The sequence below is a fragment of the Harpia harpyja genome, chromosome 3 (genome assembly GCF_026419915.1).
Source record: "Harpia harpyja isolate bHarHar1 chromosome 3, bHarHar1 primary haplotype, whole genome shotgun sequence".
Taxonomy (NCBI): domain Eukaryota; kingdom Metazoa; phylum Chordata; class Aves; order Accipitriformes; family Accipitridae; genus Harpia; species Harpia harpyja.
In genome coordinates, this window is record NC_068942.1 from 66,099,887 (window position 1) to 66,119,715 (window position 19,829).

Genomic DNA, 19,829 nt, shown 5'->3' on the forward strand with positions numbered 1-19,829 from the left:
CATGTGAGATCCTGTCCAAACAATCTCCTCAGCAGATGTCTTAAACTACAAGGACTTTTCCTTCTCTTGATAGGCGTATGGCAGACCAGGAACTCTGCGGCAAGGATGAGGTCAACTGGCCCCACGTAGTCACAAAATAAAAATGAAGGCTCAGAAGCTGTTTGGGTTTCAGTTTTCTGTTATATAGTACTGGTTGTTCTGTATCAGCTTGGCCCCTACCAACACTGCTGAACTCATGCTTTTATTAATCTACTTGGAAGTTGCTGTGACAGCCTAAATAGACTTAATTAGTCCTTTAATTAATGGGTATTATAGCAGACATAAGCTGCCACAGAACACACAATTACTTGTTTGAGGCCTTAGCATAACTGCTGTGCCACTAGAGCATTACAGAAACCATTCGATGCTACATATTTCATTAAATACTAAAATTAAATTGCCCATATATACTTGATGTAAAACTTTTCATGTCTAATTTGCACCAGTGAGACACATGCAAATGATCAGAACTGGAGAAAACATTCTCCTTTGTGTTCCTCTCTTCCTGCAGTAACCTTGTTCACACTGGAGGAGGGCAGCTAAGTGGTAATATTTTCCAGTTACAGTTTAATAATTTGTTTAAATTAGCTAAAGCAAGTATAGGGTTTTTCCTCTAGGTAGAAGACTCGGGGTATCCTGGTAAGATAAGGACAAGGCAAAGCATGCAGCCACAAGAGAGCTTTCAGAGTGCTAGACAAGTATTCTTTTTAAGACACTGAGATATTTTTAGGGTCCAGGCTCAGCTTGAGCTCCTGTGGGGGTGCAGCATCAGTACATTAAGCATTGAGAGCTCATGTTGAGCACAGCAGAGGCTGCAGGAGAAAACCAGCAGCAGAGCATGCCACAAGCAAGCATGCAGAAGGCGAGGAAGAGAGCATAAGTGTCATGCTCCACCTTGGGGAGACTTAGCAAGACAGTGGGCTGAGGGCCAGACAGAGGAGTAGAAGTGTGAGAACTAAGTTGTTAAACACAGTAAAAACTGAAAAACTTCACAGCAATGATGGAGACGAAATAACAATACTCTCACTTTCCCCCAATTCAGTTCTCCTCATGATCACGTGGAATTAGAAATTGCCAAAGCTGTCTTACCTCACGTAGATTTTCAGACAAGGGAGGAAATGCAGAGCTCTTGTGTCAGGATCCAGCCTTGATTTTGCTGATGAATCATAAGCAGAAATATATCACGAGATGCAGAAAAGGCCCACCTGGTCTTCAGTCCCTTCAGGGATGCAAAACCAATGCATGTTTCCTTTGTGTAATGTAAGAATGTGATTAAAATGGCACAGAAAAGGAATGAAGGCATGCTTACCTTCGCTCAGTTCCTTTTTTCAGCTTTCCTTACAAGGAACTTTCTTTAAATTCTTGCTTTTGTTTTTCAGATGTCACATGAACTCCAAAGATGGAGTCATCTTCTCACATGGGTGAGGAAACAGAACCTTACCATCTCTTCCCCCTCCAAAACTTCCCCCCTCTACTCCAAAGGGCATGAGACAGTGCGTTGCAAGGAAAGCTTCATACATAATTGATAAGCTCTGTATGCTTATGATTAAATTGTCACAGCTCTTCTTCAGTAATGCAAGGAAGCAAGAGAAAAGCCCTCCAGAGATGGGGGAGTAGAGGGGCCTTCAATTATTTACACAGATGAAAGACTAAAGAGTTTGCTATTACCATGTAACTAGCAAGTGGTTGGAAGGGGCACTCAACTCCACAAATTTCTCTTTGACTAGCTGAATAAACTGATGCCTCCTATCACGGCAGTGACACTGGTTCTATACTGTATGAGGGAAAAAAAAAAACCCTCAGCCCAATCTAGAGCTGGCAGGTGAAGGTTCCCTGTGCTCCCACCAATACAGATCCCACTGCTATGTCTTACCTTTTGGGTGCTTTTCCCATCTCCTTAGCTGATGTGCTTTGCACTTAGCAGGCATGAGGAATTTAGAAATCCCAAGTGACTGAAAACAGACACAGGCTTTGGGTTTTATAGCAGATATAATTTAACAAAAATTCAAAATATATTTTTCTGACATATTTTTAAAAATAGTTTCAAAAATTATTTGCCCAGGTCAGATTAAAATGATTTAAAAGCATAATTATCATGAAGCACTCTTCAAAAGTGACATTTCACAACATCATCACCTTTTCCATTAAAGCAAAGGTCATGGTTCTAACATGTTTTCAAATACAGACTTTACTCCAAATATTAATTAATAAAACAATGAGTGGCAACACTTATTCCTTCCAAACTCTACACATCTCCCAAGGTCAGTCCTGGCCCATTGCCACCTTAACTTTTTTTGCCCATTCTAAAACATATTAACACAGGACTAAGGGAATTAGACCCAGTGGAGAACAGAACAGAGAAATATTATCAGAGGAGAAAGAAAATTGGGAGAGATTTCCATAACCAGAATTGTAGACCTGCTGGTAACATTACCTGTATTTGCTGCCTTTCTCAATGAACTGGCTGCAGTAAAAGCCAAACCTCCCATTACCACCAGCTCAGATTGTACTCGGACTGTATACAGCCTACCTTCCCCTTTCCTTTAAGGACATTAAAATTCAAATCAAATTTTATCATTAGAGTATGCCCACAGTGAATTTTACCCAGTAACTTTTACCCATCTCACAAAAAGGAGTAATAAACAGAACTATTTCAAAACTAATTAACTTCTATTAATACAAAGACTAAGAAAAAATAAGTAAGAATGTAAGAAAACGAGATCCAAGACAAGATTCAACAGTAACTAACCGCAAGTTAACAGAGCCCTTTAAATCAACATTTTGCTTTGTGCCTGCACAACCAAGACACAGGCAATAACCTCTAATAATACGTGTCTTCTAGCTGAGTTCCTCCATAAGCACTGACAGCTCTGATAAGGATTGTCTTTGCTTCCGTCACACTGAGTGATCTTGCTCAGTTATCTAATTTAATTTTATTGATTTCTTCTTCTTCGCTTGTTGTTTGGACACGGTACCCAGAGCAGATTCTGAAATAGCCACTGATGTCTGAGGCAGGAGTAGTTTTCCAGACTGTGTTGGGTACTTGGTTTTTATAAGGACTTTAAACAGTGGCTGGGACAACATATGTTTTAGTTGCTTTTTCATCCCCTTCAGCATCTTTTGCTTCTGGCTTTCTTCTTGCTCACTAGCTTTTCTTCCTTGGGGAAGAAATCAAAGATACAGAATGTTACAACAAGAGAAGAACTTGCATTGGCCTCTTTCACCAGGCTTTTCTTGTGCTAGGGGCAGATGCTAATCTCATCCTTCTCTCTCTAACAAGGTCACTCAACTCCCACACAGTCTTCCAGTCATCTGTGACACTTTCAGATCACCCAGGCTGTCCACAAGGTAACAAGATCAAGAATCCTGACCACTGAGTAACTACACACCAGGTATCATTTTGCTAAATCATTCAGTTGGCTCTCAACCCAGAACAGACTCAGGAACAAAAGAAAAGGGGGCCCAGAAGATAAAGTATTAACCCAGGGCTTCTAGCTCAGGCAGAAGCCTCTTCTGTGTATTTTGTTACTTTATGCATGCCTCATTTCAGCACCTGTAAAACAGGAAACCCTTTCCTCCTTACACAAAAAAACCAATAAGGTCCTCAGATTTAATAACATAGGAGAAAGAAGGGCATAGGAAAGACTGGAGATAGTTAATATGGTCAGAGGCCTGAACTGGAGAGAATAAATGAAATCAGGGTTGCTGTAATATAAATTGAAAGGACATCACTAAATCCTTTGTAACAGTGTAAGAGGCATTTCATTTATGGGAGGAATGTCTGAGATTTCCAACAAGCTATGGAAGAATTGGAGACTGAATAATTTTAAAGCATGAATCTGCAAGATTCTGTGTGGCAATTACAAAGTGCTTCACTTGAGAGCCACAACTTACTTGGACTGGATGTGCTGTTTTGAAACCCATTTCAAAACACAGCATACTCGGATTATATCAAAACAAGACAGCAGAGTGCTAATTATCTGAGAGCACTCCTGAACAGTTTGGACAGAGATGATTAGTGCTTGCTTGCAAAGTGGTTGAGAACAAGCTAGTCCAGTCATGAATAAAGGAAAGAAAAAAATTAATCTGAACATGCTTCAAAATTAAGGCATCTGCATATTTAGCAGCTAACAGGTTAGAAACAGCTTAAGCTGAAATGACCCAGGCAGCACCCCTATTCAGCCTGCCTTCAAAGAACTGGCAGGAAATTATACCTTCAGCTCCTAACATTTGAACACAATGTGGCATTTTACAGTGCATCTGAGCATTGCAAAACTTCATGGCATTGAACTAACAGGCACCTGTAGTTGCACAGCCCTACACATTCTCTCAGGCACAGCCTGCAGAACATTTAATTTTCAAAATATAAGAAATTATTTACTTCTAACACACCACCAAAAGCCTCTGCAACTTATGAATAGAAGTATTGGCCGTTTAGCCCACACAACTTAACCTACACAAAGCTCACATAATTTCTGGTGTTTGCTAGTGCTTCCTGGGTGTTCCTACACAGAGCTGTCAGGCTCCTGTCCTGCTGCTTGACTACAGGGAGGTGGGAGAGAGAAGCAGTAGTAGAGAAACAGCTTTTTCTTTTGACACAGAAGGGACAAGACTCAAGCAGGACATACTGGGCTGTCAGATTACCCTAAAATGTTTGCCAGAAGCTAAATTGTTCTTGTCCTACAACATGTGGACTTGTCTGCAACTTGCCAGAACTGTCACACCTCACTTCCTCAGCTCCAGCACTATCTACTGCACAACCATCCTGAAAACACCAGCAACACCATGTAACAAGTAATGATACTCCTTTCCTTCCCCTTCTGCTCTGCAGGTTTTAAGAGCTTCTGTGCCATGGTGGGGCTTCTTCTGGACATGAGTGCTATGAGACCGACTGAGCATACCCATAAACAAGCATTTCTACTTGCCCATAAACATGTCATCATCAAGATCAATCTCAAGAGCCTCTGCAGCTTGCTGGAGCCAGGAGTTGTGCTGCTTGGCCCGACTGTTGAAAAATTCTGCCTTCTCAATCTGCTGTGCCAAATTCACCCGCTCCTGCAACAACAGTACATTTTAGACATTATGATCAGGTTTAAATGTGGGGCACTTTAGCAGAATCAGTGTTTGAGAGCATGCATTATAATGCAACTGAGGTGCAGACACTTTTGTTCACTTCTGGTGTCCCCGCAGATGCCCCATGTAATAAAGACATGTCATCATTGGTAAAGTGTTTTCCTTCTTCAGTTCCATGATAGAATCTGACTTCTAAAACATCTCAACTACTAAACATGCCTGAACGTTAACTCCTCATTCTTTAAACGGATCATTACAAACACTTCAGAGACATCAAGGACAAATCATGATTCAAACACCAATCATTTCCAAGTTACATATTTATATAATACAGCTGGATATTAAAGTTACTAGTCTCAGCAATAAGGGGCAGCCCCTAGCTTCATACCACTCTGAAGTAAGCTCCTGCAGGCCATATGGAAGGAAAGACCTACTCATGTTTTCAGAAATGCACCTGCATCTTGTTTAGGCACAGGACAAAATGTCCTGTCCTTCTCAGCTGCACACAGGCAGAACAAAGATGTCCAGCAAACCTAACCTGACCTGCAGCCTTCCAGCTGGGCCAAGCTGTCTTAAATAACTAAGTCATTACGGAAAGAAAATCTGCACTGAGAGTAAATGATAATCAGCCCAGCACCAAGTTCTGCTGTTGGGAATGTGCCTGCGGTTGCACAAAACAAACCCTGTGCCGGACACCCTTACCACTCCAAGTGAGTAGTCTGGTGCTACACAGTAACACCACCAGCCAGAACTGCCAGGATAATTAACACAGAGAGAGAGAGAGGAAATTAAACGTGCAGTTGACTAATAAAACAAGTCAGTCACTTCTTCTTAGATCATTACAAGAAATTTTAAATAGTTTTTCCATCCTTGTAAAACTTGACTCCTCTTCTGGTCTCTCCTCTACTCTGGTTCACCAATTCTATTCCTCTCAAGTGTGAAATCCTTTCAGACTTTTCCTGCACTTGAATGAAGGCATGCAGAACCAGGGATGGAGCATGCCAAAGCGACAGACGTAAAGAATGAGCAGCACTATTAGTCCCAACTACAATGGCTTTGTGATTAAACCCAGGGCAAAGTGTAAATGAGACCTGACCATATGAAGGGCCTAGGAGGCCGGAGGCCTGTAATTGGAATTAAACACATCTTTTCTGGGGAGAGGAGCACTATTACAGATAGGAGAGAAGATAATGAGATGGTGGCATGAAAATTTAAGTGTGGAAACAATATTTATTTGCCCATTAATTGACAGAGCATGATAAGAGCCAAGAACTACTCATCAAGAAACACAGAAGGGACCTCTGAAGAAACATTCTGAAAACAACAGATTTCTTCCAGTAACCAGAAACATTTGGTGGGTGGAGGGGGATGGGGGCGTGGGGAGATGGGAAAAAAAAATAATCAAATTCTCTTTGTTACTACCAAGAGGAGAACAATGAGTCTGTGGAAGCAGTTCTTCCACTTTCTTCCTCTTTCAGAAAGCTGCACCTCCTGAAAGATTCACGCTAACTACCCCATTTGCAGCAAGCCTGGGCTTTGAAACTTGCTGACATTATTCCCAAGGTGAGGACATCGCTGTCGCCACTGGGGTAGACCCTGGGGTCAGTCCATGCCAACTGGATAAACATGAGCCAAATACCATAAGGAAGATATCTCTTGCATTATCTGACTGCTTACATTTTTACCCTGTTCTCAATGACCGTGCAATATTCAGACACTCCAACCCCAGCTGGATTCCTGTCAAATGCAGTATTTAAATATGTCCCATTTGTACATGGCTGATGTCACCCAAACTGTTAAGAGAATGCTGAGACATGAAATGGCCTTTTATCTGAGAAGCAGAAAATATTCAGTGACTAGATGCTTTCTAAAATATATTTTGTAAATCCTAACCATTGTCTAATCTTATGAGTTAGTGGATGACTCAATTCTCCTTAAAATGGGCAACAACCTAGAAAAAGGAAACATATCTGGTTTGACAGGGTTCAGTGGTGCTGTGGCCTCACAGTATAGGAACTTTTAGAAAAGCAGACAACTCACTACTTCAGCTGAGAAGAGGCAGATGAAGACCACTGAAGATCCCTGCACCTGCTACTGTTCTCTAATCTGTTTCTAACACAAGAGGCTTTCAACAACATACTTAACAGAGCCATCCCTGCTCCCCAGCCACAAAACATACTAGCTTCCCTGTACTGTTTTTGGCAATCTGGTCAGAGAAGCTCTACATAGCAACATGCAAAAAAACCATAACTGATGTTTATGTTTGAACACCTTTCTTGGGCCAGTTATTGAGGAGAAATCACAAATATTGCTTAAAAAAAGATAAAGTGTGATTAACTTTCATTTTCAAATCCAGGTCCTGAAGGGTGAATTTCATCTGAAACCTGGAAAGAACATGATGGGCAATGCAGTAATATAAGTAAGCAAGCACCTACTCAGGCTGCAAAGAGATTGTTGTTTCTTTACCTTGACACAAGTCATGCACTTGGTTTCAACTGGGAAAAATGGCAGCTCTTCACTCTTCTCCAGTGTTTTATAAATTTTCCTAAAATTGATCAAGTCATCAGGGCCGATCAGCAATAGGCTAAGGCCTTCATTGGCAGCTCGGGCTGTTCTGCCGCTTCTGTGTACGTACAACTCAGAAGTACGAGGGACCTGCAAATATTCAGAAAAACCATGAAGCTGGCCATGGAAAGCTAGCAGCAGCCTGTCATGCTTTGGCCAAGAGGATGCCAGAGAATATTGTTTTTTATATACACATGGTACACTGCATGTAACACAGCTGAAGGTAAAGTAAAAGATGATGTCTGGAGACACTTTTTGTTCTCTGCTTACTTATGCAAGTATTCTTCCTTGCATAATCTTTTGTGAGTCTCTCCTAACTTCTGACCCTCTGTCATTTCATTTGCAAAGCAGGAAAAAATTGTGTGTCCTCAGAGAAGAATTATAGGGCTGAGTCATTTGACACCTTTGGATATCAGTTAGGCAAAAAGCAATTAGAATCATATCTGTTATATCATTTCTCATATACAATCACATATTCATGAAGTGCTACCTACCACAGTCAGTCACTGCAGCAGTGAGATCCTTAAGTATAAAGTGCTAAGGACAGTCAAATTAATAATGATTAAATAAATCTCTATACTTAGGACTATACTATACGCACGACTGAGAATCACAGCTTTATAGTGTTCAGGGTTTGGATCAGGAAAAGCTTATTTTAAAACCAAAATAGTAAAAGCGAAAATAATAAAAATATTTAACCTGGTAGTGGATGACATGCTGCACGTTGGGAATATCGAGACCACGAGCTGCAACATCTGTTGTCAGGAGGACACAGCTGTGAAAGTGATAATACTTAATAAACATAAAATTGAAGAGTAAACAATCTGCCAAGGAACATAAAATACAGTGACCTAGAATTCTACCACAGCAATTTAAGAAAGAGATTTGTACTGTATCACCTGCTGGAAATATGGTACTTGTTTGCCCTTACAGAAAACGATACCCAATAGTACATCAGAGGCAGTCTTCAAACAGCAATTCTTAAAGTAACAGAAAAAAATGCAAATGTTATCTTCAGCAGATCTACTCTGCTTACAATAAAGAAATTCACTACCTTGCTGGATCCCATTTTCCTATACTTTTATTCTCTCCCAATTCACAGGAACACTAGCACAAATCGCTATGCAATGTCCTAATCCAACCACTTGGAAGTAGGGAATGCTCCCCTTCACTACATTTTTCAGTGCTCTGTCCAGGCTGGCTTTAAAAATATCTTTAGCTTGATATGACCATACCACTAACACCACAGTTGATCTTTTGGCAGGACAGACATGTTATTACAAGTTTCACTATTTGAAAAAAAATCACATTATTAACATTATAGATTTAACTAACAGCTTTTGGGGGCTGAAATACTTTCTACCAAGTTGCTCTCAAGTAAGTGCTCTCTGTAAACTAAAAGCTAGAAATATAATGGGGCGGAGGGGGGCACAATTCTGTTCTCACAATTAGTATTTCTCCTTACCCCTAGAAATGAAGAACTACTCAAAAAGGCATTCTTTTATATAAACAGTCTACTACAGAGACAAAAGTGTCCCTAGGGTATGGAACAACTCATTTTAAAAAAAATCTCCCAGCAACTGAAACAAGTTACTTGTAGGTAACAGGAACTTATTTGTTAAGATTTTATGGCATTTGACTGCATACTCTATTGCTACAAAGTTCAAAGCAGAAACAAACAGAGAAAATTCTATGGCTTGCAATCTGCAGGAAGCTGTGATAGATGGTCTCATTAGACTTCTTCTTGCCTTGAAAAATCTGCAGTTTCTGAAAATGCCCCATCTGGCCTAGGCCAATGCTATCGATACTACATTTTGCCAAGGGATACTGTAAATCCATCATGGCAATTCAACCTCTCTTCTCCCTGCCTGAATCTATTACCAAGGTACAAATTCCCACACAGTCAGACAGCACGCAGCACTTCACAGCAGGACTAAAATGTGAGGCTTCTGGATTATGAAAGTACTGTGACCACCAACCTCCTCCTAAAGGCCATCCCAAAGCCAACAGGAAACAGTAATTCTTAAAATGGCAGGACAGGCCTGGGTAAACCTGACTGCCCACTGCTGCTGAAAGGCACAACTGCCCCTTCTCTTACATTGCTCTAAGATACCTTGACCCTCATGAAGCTAATTCATGTAGCTAAACCTGCAAAACCCTAACCCAGCAACAAGTAGTTAGTTTTCTGATAGCTTAGTGAGATGAAACAACTTACAGAAGGATCAAATGAGCTGCAGAGCCAGGGCACAGGGGCAGAGAAGTGTGCAGGATGGTTACAAAAGCATACAGGTAAAAACAGGGCAAGTGACAGCTCCTTCAGCAGCAAGGAGCTGCCAGACCACAGGATAATTCAGGCTCCAAGGGACCTCAGGAGATCTCTAGTCCAACCTCCTCCTCAAAGCAGGATGAGCTATAAGGCTGGATCAGGTTGCTCAGGGCTTTATCCAAGTGAGCCTTGAAAACCTCCAAGAATGAGCAGCCTCATCCAATTCCTGACTGTCCTCACAGAGAAAAAGCTCGTTCTTATATCCAGCCTGAACCTCTCGTTTCAACTTGTACCCATTATGCCTCATCCTCCTAACATGCACCGCTGTAAAGAGCCTGGCTTTATCTTCTTCATAACCTTCTTTTAAGATATTGGAGCGCTGCCATTAGGTCCCCACAAAGTCTTTTTCCCAGGTCATACAAACCCAGTGCCCTCAGCCTCTCCCCTTGCAGAGCCAGTGCTTATTGACCATCTTGGTGGCCTTCCACTGAACTTGCTCCAGTTCATCACCTCAACCATCCTGTGAAACCTCATCCTTAATCATCAATAACCTGCACTCACAAATGGGGGACTTGCATCCCCAGCTAACTCCCCCAACCTGCTCCTACCCTAACAGAGCTGTTTCCTCTCCCCACTATCCTTTACATGATTTCTTTTTTTCTCTACTAGAAAGTAGAAAAACAACTCACCTCTCTCGCTCAGCAAACCTTTCCAGGTTTTTCAGCCTTTGCTTTTGGTGCATGTTGGCATGCAAAGGAAGAGGATCACAATTTAAGATTGTGAGGAGAGAACTGAGGCGTTTTACACAGTCTATGCTGTTTGCAAAGACCATGGTTCTTCCTGGATACTGGAGAAGAAAGTAATAGAGATAATAGTCCTTCTCGTTTGTATTACAGTGGATTCTGGTTTCTGTCAGAGTCTCAACAGTAGCCTCTTTCCTTGTTAAGTCTATTATTTTGGGTTTGCCCTTTATTCCTACTTTTTCCATTAACAATTCTAGTTTGGTCTTCTTGTCCATCTTTCTAGCATTCTTTTTCTGTAAAACTCTTGTGGGAGTCTGATGGACTAAAGTCAAAGTGGCAGAAAAAACAAAAGTCTGTCGTTGAGGGTTATACTGTGAATCATTTAAGATTTCCAGCAGCTGAGACAGCTCTAAGAAGTGACCTTTCTCAACCATTCGGTCCGCTTCATCAATCACAAGGCACCTGTCAAATAGGAAACACACAGTAAAAAATACACTTGTGCAGATAAATACAAATCTGATACACTTCTACAGAACTCTTCCTGCTAAACACATATGGGAAGTTCAGCATGTAAAACCCAAAGGAACACCAGGTATGCCGGGGTAGCTACAGCAGCCTTCCACATTTCTTTTTGAAAAATCAGGTTTCTAAAGGAAAAATGAGGTTCTTGCTACTGGCTTTAGTTGACATTTCCCTCCATCTATATAACTACTGTGCATTTCAACAAAACACTCTGGCAAAGAAATAAGTACTCTTATGTAGTCTAAATTTTTTAATCAGTTAGTAAACATAATCAGTATGCAGTGATGCCCAGTTCAGTACCCAGCAGTTAGTCTAAAAGGCACCTTTACCTGAGCTGCCGAAGATTTGAAAGATGTGGGTGTCTCTCTTTAACTAACTCCCACAGACGGCCTGGGGTTGCAATTACAATTTCTGGCTTTCGATTCAGTACACGTTCTTGCTTCTGTGCAGCCATGCCTCCAACTAGAATTGCAGTCTTAATGCCTAGAACATATAAATAATATTTTTTATCTCACTAATTTATCAGTGAATGTCTTTACATACATCCACTCAAGTACCTTAAAAAGTCTATACCGCAACTTTCAGCAAGCATTTTGGCCAGGAAACTTCAGGGGTTTTAGGTAACACTGAACACTCAGCAATGCCCTCAATTTTACAGAAAAATCCTCATTATAGTTGGATGCCAAAAATAGTCTTTCTTTTAGTGCACCTGTCTTCCAATAGCAGGATGAATCATGCAAGTCCACCATAGCTGTTAGCTTTGTTTACCCATTGTCCTGGTTTCAGCTGGGATAGAGTTAACTGTCTTCCTAGTAGCTGGTACAGTGCTATGTTTTGAGTTCAGAGCGAAGAATGTTGATAACACTGATGTTTTCAGTTGTTGCTCAGTAGTGTTTAGACTAATGTCAAGGATTTTTCAGCTTCTCATGCCCAGCCAGTGAGAAAGCTGGAGGGGCACAAGAAGTTGGCACAGGACACAGCCAGGGCACCTGACCCAAACTGGCCAACGGTGTATTCCATACCATGTGACGTCCCATCCAGTACAGAAACGGGGAAGTGGGGGGGCGGGGATTCGCTGCTCGGGGGACTGGCTGGGTGTCGGTCGGCGGGTGGTGAGCAATTGCACTGCGTATCATTTGTACATTCCAATCCTTTCATTATTGCTGTTGTCATTTTATTAGTGTTATCATTATCATTATTAGTTTCTTCTTTTCTGTTCTATTAAACCGTTCTTATCTCAACCCACGGGTTTTGCTTCTTTTCCCAATTTTCTCCCCCATCCCACTGGGTGGGGGGGGAGTGAGTGAGCGGCTGCGTGGTGTTTAGTTGCTGGCTGGGGTTAAACCACGACACCCATACTTCAGAATCTCATGTTTTGTCAATTTTATCTGCATGAACAAACATGTTCCTGTTATGAATAACCAGCAGGCCCCTCCAAGAATAAGACTCAGAAATGCTTGTCTTGCTAATGACTGCTTATTTGCTATGGATTAATCCTAACAAGAATGCTCCCACCCAATTAATGATTCTCTGGACTGCACAGTAGCGCAGATCCTAAGTTAGCTTTAAGCAATTTGCTCACGTACTAGGAGTTTAACTTTGGAAGCACAGACTCCACAGATGGCTTATTTCACCTTACTTCAAAGAATACACTGGCCCATGACAAATTCAATGCTACTGTGCAAGATACCTCCAGTATCCATCTACCACTGATCTCTCTTCCCTACTACTTGTGAATTCTTCTACTACTTCCAGGTGAGGATTTTTTTCAAAGTCACTTTGAGACAATAAAGAAAACCTATATCATAACATTTTGTCTCCTGCTGCAGCAACTATGCATCACTTGGGGAGCAGATTTTTACACACAAATAGCACTGCTCCTATCAGAACTGTACAGACATAAATTGATTACTTCAGGCTAGGAGTTAAAATTAGCCTTGTAATCAGCTGTCGACTGATGAGCACAGCAGGACATAGACACCAAAGGAAGATGTGCTTGAAAGCAGTTCACTGCACTACCTATCCTCTTCAATAAATAAACAATTACTACTATTGGAGAAGTGAGGAGTTGTTTCCCAGTTCTCCCCATCTTGAACAGCTTCACATCCTCACACATTCACTTAACAGATGTGCTGACCTCTGGTTTGGAAGAGAAAGGAACAGGATGAAATTGCTTTCATCAGGCATGTTACCCAGCAATATGCTGTGGCCGGACTGCTGCAGGAGGTAAGTCAGACAATCCAGCAATGCCTTCTACTCTTAAAATTTATGTCCATAATTTCTTCTTTTTGATAGATAGATCAAAATGATACATATACCTATATCTATCTATTATCTATATAGATTGATATATATGTCAAAAAAAGAAATCCTGATACATATGTTTAAAAAAATTATATATATATATAATGAAATTATTTTTTATATATAACCTACATTATCCAAAACCAGGACAAAGTTAGCTGTGGCTGGGTATCTAGTACTGATTCTGTGTTGCTAAAGCACGAGTCAATAGCTATTTGAAAGAAGAAACATTTTAAAGCAAAATATCCTGCATTAACCATTTACTTCCACATGCGTCTCATTGAAGAATCTCTATGCATTTTTCAAATACTAGTGACTATGAACCCTAACCCTTCAAAAGCCAGCCCAATTTTATGATGCAAAAGAAATTGTGGCACACATTCTGGCTCAACACCAATGCCGAGATCCAAACCCAGCGTAATCTGGAACATGACCCATGGGGTCTACATACCTGTAAACTTTGCAGCTGCATCAATGTGGTGTTTTACTTGTACAGCTAATTCTCTTGTGGGAGTAAGGACCAGTCCTAAAAGAGGTCTCTTTTTATGGGAGCCAACAGTATGTGTCTCGTCACCAGAATCAAATTCAAAATTTTCCAGCACCTTCACACAGCCTGTTGTGAAAGATGCATCGTCTTCATCTCTGCTATCTTCAACCTGCTGATGGGTTAGTTTTTCTGCTTCACCCTCATTTTCCCATCTTGTTTCATCATGATGCTGATGGGACTCTTTAGAAGCACTGTCATTTCTGGTTGTTGAGCTATTTGATTTTTGCCACTGCAGCACAGAGTGAATCATTGGAATTGCAAATGCAAGCGTTTTGCCGCTTCCTAAAAAACCAAACAAGAATAATACAGACCAACAAATCATCTATTTGAAAAGATGAGAAAAGCAACAGCCAATCACACACTGTTCTTAAAACATACAGTTGTAACAGACACAAACTCTTTATCTTTAGAAGACCAGAAACTTGCAGCAATAGCATCTTTTCTCCTGTTCCCTTTATACATCTCCTTGAGGTCACCAACAGCATACTTCCTGGGGAACAGGTATCTTTCCGATCTCTAACAGGTCAGGCAGATTCATTTGTTCCGAAAGTGTTTTTTAAAAGCTGCAGTTGCAGCCAAGATAATTTTAAAGAACTGTATGCCCGTAAGGAGAATACCATGCCCTAATTGACAGTTCTGATCAATGTTCTCCAAATAAAGGAATAGCAAATGAGGCCAAGGACAAACTGGAATGTACTTGAAGGCTTCGCTTCCATCTTCAATTTACAGTATTGTGTTTACGACTTTCTAAGAAACTGTATTTTGAAATACCCCACCATCTGATTTCCTGATCTATCACCAGCTCACATTTTTATAATAAAAACACATAAATCTGATCTAAAACAGATAAACCACTCTGGAGAGAAGGGGGTTGTCAAATACAAAAATGCTCCCCTGACTTTAATTTCAGGGGTTCACTGTACCAAACTACAAGTCACATCCCTGCCACATATTCCCTTCTGAACTATCTGTCACTAATAAAGATGTTAGGAGAAGCCTGGTAGCACATCCACCCTAGTTAAGGTTCTCATAAATATCAGTTCATTGGTCACAAAAGCAGCATCCAGAGCACAAGACACTATCACACCATTCCTGTAACAGGCCACTCCTGGGAAACTGTCCTCCGGAAATCTCATCTCAATTCCTTGAGCACCATTTGTCCCTATCACAAACCCACAATGGTTTGCCAAATTCAGCAATGCAGAATTTTGCCTATTTAGTGGAGAACCTTAATATTAGTTAATAAACAGCTAAGCCCAGTATCATTAACCTGACCAATACTGCTGCAAAGTCTCCTCATATCCACTTCCCCACGTTTCTGCGTGTCTAGGAGGTCTCTTATGACTTCTGCACTTGAAGCAGAAAATGTTTATAATCTGGATTTGGAGAGCACTTATACAATAAGATTCTGTATTACCAGAACATCTGTTTTTAAGGTGAAGAACACTGCTCATCTTGAATTAAATGTAATGCAAATTGGCTGGTGCAAATGTCAGTACTGCACCCAGCTAGATTATGGCTGTGATAATCAGGACTATTCTGCAGGCACTAGATTCACCCACAAATGAAATAAACAATCGCCTCACAGGGCACATTATCTTCCCAACACACAGATCACATACCATAGCCAGGCCTACAAAGTATATCTTGGTACCCCCACATACTACAGCTCAAGCTAATTCACACTCTTTTAAACGGTTTTAGATTGTAAGATTTTACAGAGATAAAACTTGGTTCCTCAACCAAAAACTTCACTATTTCTACATGGTAATGAACTGAACTGCAATCCACTGCAAACTGGATCCACTGCAAAAGCAAGCCTTGACATTCCCTGCATCTCCACAGCGATCTAGTGCCCTATCAAAATCTTGCCATTCTCCCCTATGTTGCTACCAAAAAGGGAAGATGAATAGTTATTTCACCTGTCACCTTCCTCCCTTAGGCCCAATGCTAAGGGAAGCTGTAGGATGTAGAAAAAAGAACTGGAGAATTTCAGCCTCTCCCAGCTGCAGTGCTTCCTAACAGACAATTGTCCACATCTCTCAAGTTTCTACAGGAACACTCATGACCCACTGGGCTCTCTGGAGAGAACCTGGCTTTCTCTCACAAAAGAAAAAAAATAAATGAGCAAAACACAGTCCTACTTCCTCAGGGTTAGGCAAAATTAGAGAGCAACAATACCACCTGCCACCAACTGTGCTTTCCATTCTGCAGCCAGAGAGGGACTTGCTTTCCAGCACTGCCAAAATGGCACTTTTTTGTAGCACAAACCCACCATTTAAATTTTCAGTTCCATTTTCAAAAACACACCCTGCAGGGCTTTCTAATCTTATTAAAGCTAATAGCACCAGCCTAGCTTCTAATTAAAATAAAAACGCAAATGACTGCGTATCTTATTAGTTACTATACCTTCATGCTCGAGAGCAGTAAACGGCTTTAAAAGACAAGCAGTGAGATAAGGCAACTGGAACAGATTAAAAGAATGCAAAGGAAGCCTTTAAACCAAGGCAGCTTCCAATTGTGCTTCCTATTTTTAAGTTTTTTGGGGAAAAAAACGTTGCACTGCTAAAGACAACAAAAATTCAGAGGTATGAGCAGCAAAAAAACTTAGAGGAAATGTAATGCTTCAGAGCATTAAGTAAAAAAGGAGCTATAACAGATTTCATGAAGGCTAGCAATGCTCAAGGACACAGGCATGAGCTGATCACAAGCTGGACAAGAGACAGTACCCTCTCAAGCGATCACTTGATCAATGTAATACTTCAAGCACAAGGAGTGAGAAGGGCTGGTGACAATGTACAGGCCAAGCCCAGAGACAGGGCACAGGGTGGGCCAGTTTTGCTACGATAAAGGCCTAGGTCATATTCATGCCTAACACTGTGCGTAGTATTTATTTACCGCTCCAAGCTAGTACTGAATCATCTTCAGAGGAACCTAGTTCTCCGCTTTGCCTTGGCACAGGGACAACCACAGAAGTTAAGCTGTTGGAAGAATGACCCTGTTTGTTTCATTAATTCTGCCCTTCACAGCGTATCCCCTTACAGTTCCCAAAATAGGAAATAATTTGAGAAACAATAGAAAAAGAGACTTCTGTCAAAAGCATAAAAACTCATTGAGACTTCAAAGGTTTGCATGCTGTACTTTGTAAAGATGGAACGTCCTGTGTTTGCAAGTTACAAAATTTTAATACTTCACACAATGAGTCATTACTAATATATTGGATATGCAGAAGATATAAGCTCTTCTACATATAAATGCTTCTTCCGCTACATATAAAAACTTGTAACTATGAGCTGCATTTAAAGAGGGGACATGGGAAGTTCCCAGCATATACAACCAGTTTAACAGATTTGTACCTGTTTCTGCAGCACCAAGAACATCCATATTATCCCGGATGGCAGAAGGCAACGCTAAGGCTTGAATAGGAGTTGGAGCACTAAACCCCAGGTAGCTCAAGGCCCGCAACACTGGTTCAGGTACAAACAGGTCTTTCCATGCAGACACATCAGCTTTGTGATCAGTTGATGCAGATAAAACTTCTGTTGTCCAGTTTTTAACTTTTTTAGAAGTAGGTACTGACGGAAGAGCTTCCTGAGAAGCCTTATTTTTAGCTACCTTCTTTTTCTTTTTCTTTGGAGCATCTTTTGTGCTTAAAGTGCTCTCAGCCACATGTCTATGGTCCTCACAATTCGTTGCTTCTATTATGTCGTTACGCTTTGCCCCTTTATGAACTGGTACATCAATTTCTGCTGCGTTAGGATGGTCACTTTTATCTGTTTTGCTTCTCAAATCTTTGTTTTTCTTCTTCTTTTTGGGAGGGACGACAGGTCCTTCATCCTCCTCATTGCATTCTTCTGAAACACTCTCAGCCTTTCTCTTCCTCTCTTTCGCTTTCCCCACTTTCGAAGAACTTACCAGTTTGTATTCTGTAAGTTCCTCCAAGCATACTATATCTCTAAACTCCTCATCAGCAAATAGATTGGGGTCGATTTGCACAGTTTTCCACTCTCCTATTACTTCAATGCCTTTCTGTTTCAACTTAAAGGAAGATTTAAATCTCCCTCCTTTTTTGGTCTTCATTTTAACCTAAAAAAGAAACTGGGGGGGGGGGGGGGGAAGCAGGCCATCAGATCAAAAGGATGAGGATTACATTGATGATATTCAAACAAACGGGAACGCAGGACACAAGCCTTTTACTTTTGTTTGGAAACAGTATTAACACGAACGGCCGTTAAGCGCAACTACAGCAGGCCGGGCCTACAGCCTCGCCCCCGGAACAGCTCCGGGGATAAAACTAGAATCACCAGGTAAGTCCCCGCAGGCCGCGAAGCGCTCCCGCCGCGGCCTACCCCGGGTACCACCCGCCGGCGGCGCGGCACACGGGAGCTCTGGGCACCTGCCGGCACCTGCCGGGACCCGCGGGAGGCCCGAGGGGCCCCACCGGCCTGCAGCCCCGGGGCGAAGGGCTCCCCGCCCGCCCGCCCCGCCGCCCCAGCGCTTACCGTGCTCTGCAGCCCCAGGCCAGAGAGGACGGAGAGCGGCCGCGGGGCTCTGCCCGGCCCCGGCAGCCGCCGCCGCTGCTAACGCCGCCGCCGCCCGCCGCGTGCGCTACCGGGCGCCGCCATTGCCGCCTGGCGTCACTGCGTGGCGCCCGCGGCGCCCGCGAGCGCGTCACCAGGGGGCGGTGCCGGGGCGGTGGGAGGAGGTGGCGTGCGTATGTGCCCGCCCCCCCCCTCCCCCCCTCCGAGGGAGGCGGTGGCCCGGCCGGTGCGGCCCGGCCCAGGCCGGCCCGGCGGGAGGGTGCTGGGGTGTCCATTCTTCGCGGGCCGGCGGCCCTGCGGAGCGGAGGGGTCGAGGGCGAGCGCCTGCGGTAACGGCCGGGTTTCCGCGCCGCCCGTCAGGTGCGCCTCGGCTGTGAGGGGAGGGTGGGCTCCTCCGGGGCGGGGGACGCCGCCGCCGAGGCGGGGTGCGGGGCGCCTGGGCCGCACGGGGGCTCGGCTTGTCCCTCACCGAGAGGGCTGGCGGGGGGCGTGCGGGGCGCGGGGGAGCGTTGGTGGCTGGGCCGTGCTGAGAGGTGCGGTGTAGCCGCCGGTGTCCGCTGTTTCTCCCAGGGGTAAAGCACGCGTGCTGGTCAAGGGTGAAGGTTCTCAGCAAGACCTTAATTTAGGTGCTCTAACGTGGCCCCTAAGGGTGCTCTGGACTCCCTCTACATTTGGCTGTACCATGAGCTTAAGGAGACAAGCTTTCTAACACGTAAGCAGCTAACGTGCAGGAATGAGAATACTCCCTCTTCTTTCCAGTTTTTAGGATACTGGAGAGTAACATCTGCTTGCCAGCATTCCTGTCAACATCACTTGTTACTGCAACCTATGTTTTAAACAAAGCAAACGGCAGGATAGCTGTGGTTTGCAGTCCCCTTGGACTGACAGTGCTGACCGTGACACCTGCTTCACCAGCATGGAAGAGGACATAACCTTTTTTTCTTGTCAGGCACTGCCTTTATCTTTCACAATTACATTAGTAGCTATGGTGCTGTTTGCATAAATAATACTGAAGTGTACATTAGACATACTGCTGCAGCCCTGACAAAGAAGGAATAAGAAAATTTGTTTACCTTCCTGCAACTGAAAGGTTTTTTTCAGAATATAATCAACATCTCCAGAGATCATTTGTGCATTACTGTGTGCATAATACATCTCATTCAAGAAAGAAGGCATAAAGGGCTGCTTAAATTTCAACTCTAAAATTAGCATCTAAGATTGAATGTCAT

The 19,829-nt window shown here is 42.7% G+C and overlaps 1 protein-coding gene across 3 annotated transcripts; it reads right to left on the reverse strand.

The window, feature by feature from the left end:
• Positions 1-2,009: 2,009 nt before the first annotated feature.
• DDX24 (DEAD-box helicase 24) lies at positions 2,010-18,720 on the reverse strand. 3 transcript variants are annotated; one of them, XM_052783052.1, is made up of 9 exons: positions 18,562-18,720; positions 17,416-18,145; positions 13,964-14,341; positions 11,538-11,691; positions 10,633-11,148; positions 8,377-8,452; positions 7,579-7,767; positions 4,965-5,094; positions 2,010-3,197 (listed from the first exon to the last, which is right to left on the reverse strand). In XM_052783052.1, exons 2-9 carry the CDS (start codon positions 18,137-18,139, stop codon positions 2,962-2,964), a joined length of 2,403 nt encoding a protein of 800 aa, XP_052639012.1. In that variant the 5' UTR covers positions 18,140-18,145; positions 18,562-18,720; the 3' UTR covers positions 2,010-2,961. The 3 variants fall into 3 exon arrangements, with proteins under 3 accessions (XP_052639012.1, XP_052639011.1, XP_052639010.1); XM_052783051.1 differs by having other exon boundaries at positions 17,416-18,157; positions 18,562-18,683; XM_052783050.1 differs by having other exon boundaries at positions 2,010-3,193; positions 4,961-5,094; positions 17,416-18,157; positions 18,562-18,683.
• Between the last annotated feature and the right edge of the window lie 1,109 nt (positions 18,721-19,829).